The sequence below is a fragment of the Triticum dicoccoides genome, chromosome 5B (genome assembly GCF_002162155.2).
Source record: "Triticum dicoccoides isolate Atlit2015 ecotype Zavitan chromosome 5B, WEW_v2.0, whole genome shotgun sequence".
Lineage (NCBI taxonomy): Eukaryota > Viridiplantae > Streptophyta > Magnoliopsida > Poales > Poaceae > Triticum > Triticum dicoccoides.
In genome coordinates this window covers 554,474,291-554,477,209 of record NC_041389.1, presented here as the reverse complement: position 1 = coordinate 554,477,209, position 2,919 = coordinate 554,474,291, and the positions used below count along the sequence as shown (strand labels likewise).

Sequence of the window (2,919 nt, the reverse complement as noted above, 5' to 3'; positions counted from 1 at the left end):
CTAGTTACCGCTAAGCAGCCAGTAATGGTAGTAGTGATTGTGATCTTTCGACAATGGTGTTTGGCCCAAACTTTTCAAAAATAATCAGATTCAGCCGGAGCTTACCACCTTTTCTATCCATCTCTATCATCAATTGTGATGCTTTGTTTTCAATAGCTCCATTGTGTAGTTCATAATGTGCTAACTTGTCTAAACTTGGCCTGAAACCACTTGAACTCTCCGAAATGTAAATGGAATAGACTAAGATAATCAGCTTTACATATACTGCTGGGCTGCCTATTTATTTTACCACTGATTTACCATTTCGTTTTTGAATCCGGAACTTGGATGAAACTAAAGTTGGAGCGACCATATTTGTATCAATTATAAACAGGATAGTTGCTAAATTTGGCCAAACTAACTGAAAATGTGTGCTACCGAAGCCAGGTGAAAAAAGCTTGGTTGAAGATCTTGATAAAAAATAAGTTATCAGATTAGTATTAGTAAGGGGAGCCTTGGCGCAGTGGTAAAGCTGTCGCCTTGTGACAACCATGAGGTCACGGATTCAAGTCCTGGAAACAGCCTCTTGCAGAAATGTAGGGAAAGGCTGCGTACTATAGACCCAAAGTGGCCGGACCCTTCCCCGGACCCTGAGCAAGCGGGAGCTACGTGCACCGGGCTGCCCTTTATTAGTATTAGTGAACCCAAAATATAGTTCCTCACATGGTCCTGTAGGCCAGTATATATGCTCATATGATTAATGCAAACCTGCAATAATGGTAGTATGGCACAAAGCTTCTGCTGGTCCACAGTTCCTCAATTCCAGACAATTTGCATGTACGCATTGCATATATATTTGATGGTTTTGGAAAGAATTTCACTTGGAGCAACAGGGGTCAGGTCACACTATATCAATATCATAATTCTTTTTTTTTAATTGATACTGATTAGCCGTAAATCAATTTGATTTTGTCATGCCATTAAGGAAACACTATTTGGGATACAATACCCATTTTAGAACCGTTCACTACTAACAAATAGAATTTATCAAAATAACAAATAATAACAAATAATATAGTTAATGGTTCCAATTTTTCCTAAATTTGGACCAAAATTAACTTGCTATATGGTTACACGATTGATTTGTGAATCCAATATGAATTTTCAATCTGAACCTAGTTACTGCTATTCAGCTGGCAATAAGTTCTGGTTGTTATCTGCCCGTAAGAACTGGACGGCAATGCTAGACGAAATCGATCGAATTCCACCAAAGTTTAGCTCATTTGATGTCCATTTCTAGCATCAGTTCAGCTGCTTCATTCTTGAGAATTCCATTCTATACTATCATGATGTGCCAAGCTGTCTAAACTCAGCCTGGTTTGGTTTTTGATTGCACCACTGATTTGACATTTGTTTCCGGAATTTGGAATTTTGATGAACTGAAGTTGAATCAGACATATTTGTATGAACTACAAAGATGCTGAAGTTGGCTGATTTGGCATGATCTACTGAATGTTAGCTTGACCATATCATTCATATATGCCCTACTTCTGTTGGTTTTCTGAACTTCTAGTGTGCCGGTCTATGCTCTTTATTCTGTGCCCATGATACATGATATATATCTGTATCATAGAGGAAGGCTCATTATTTTCTGGCATTATAATATTAGTTGCTGCCTTATTGAGTCAATTTTCCTTGTTTGCGTCAGTTATCTTGTGCAATCTAAGTTATTGCCTTTAACTTACATAATTGCTTTGGGTTTAATTATATATGACAGGTCTCCCTTTGGGACGGAATCATACCGGCGAAGGAGCACGCCAAGTTCTTGATCCATACCACAAACAAGTACAGATTTATCGACCAGGCAAGCGTGTTGCCTTGACTGTGTGTTAATTTGATGCAAATCATCTTTTATGATTATCCTTTGACTATGCGTTGGAATCTCCATCTGCACGGTTGTTTGATCCATGCCGTGTCTGTGTCATTTGCAGGGGAGCAACCTGAAGGGCAGGGACTTCAACCTGACGATGCACTGGCACATCATGCCCAAGACGGGCAAGATGTTCGCGGACAAGATCGTCATGACGGGGTACCAGCTCCCCGAGCAGTACAGATAGACCGCCAGCGTCCTGGACCAATAGCTGCTAGCCCTATATATGGTCCGCTGTGCTGTGATGTGCAAACGCAGGAAGGGTTTAGTGGCAGTGACTGCGTTGCTGGTGCCGGGCCTTTTTTGCTCTAAATCTCGGCGGGACTGGGACAGGACATGTAAACTTGCTCATGAGCTTGTATGTTAGACGAATATGCGCGAGATGGATCCGTAATGTTAACTGTCGAATGCGAAACTTTGATGCTAGCAACTGCCCTGCCCGTGTGCTTGCAAAGCCTTGTTGGATTTCTATGCCAATCCAAGCAGCTCCAGAGCTGGAGAGTTCTGTACTCTCTCTTTCCTCTTTTCTTTTGAAATTTCGGCGACTTTATTGATGATACTGAGATCGTTAAGTTAGGAGGGTGTCTCTCAAACCCTCCCCATTTCTGTCCCCAAGCCTGAAGCTATAGTAAGCAAGTTTTTTTTTTCTTTTGCGGGGAAAGCTATATAGTTACATCAAACGGCATGTCCGAAAGAATAAAGCTTGGAGGATCGCCATCCCAATCCACCTCTACTTTAGAATTATAGGAAGGAAAGCCTAGCTCCTCTACTTTAGAATCATAGGAAGGAAAGCCTAGCTAAATTATGGGTCGCTGGATTAGCATCCCTCGACAATGCAAGAGCTCATCGAACCTATGTCATGTGCTTTCAAAACACAGTCCGCCAAGATTGCCGTGTATGGGCTCCAAACTTTAATGATTCCATTGCATGATTCCATTAACTCAAGAGAATCAGATTCCAGGAAAATATTAGCGCAGCCAAGATCCTGCACCATAGTAAGACCTCCCTGT

General features: G+C 41.5%; 1 protein-coding gene across 1 annotated transcript in view; it reads left to right on the top strand.

Moving 5' to 3' along the window:
• The window catches only part of LOC119311557 (signal peptidase complex subunit 3B-like), a 4,600-nt gene extending 2,182 nt beyond the window's left edge, over positions 1-2,418 (top strand). Inside the window, exons 5-6 of the mRNA XM_037587196.1 lie at positions 1,757-1,843; positions 1,971-2,418. Coding sequence (XP_037443093.1) covers positions 1,757-1,843; positions 1,971-2,096 — 213 coding nt within the window. The 3' untranslated portion in view covers positions 2,097-2,418. The remainder of the gene's footprint in view (positions 1-1,756; positions 1,844-1,970) is intronic.
• Positions 2,419-2,919: the final 501 nt, after the last annotated feature.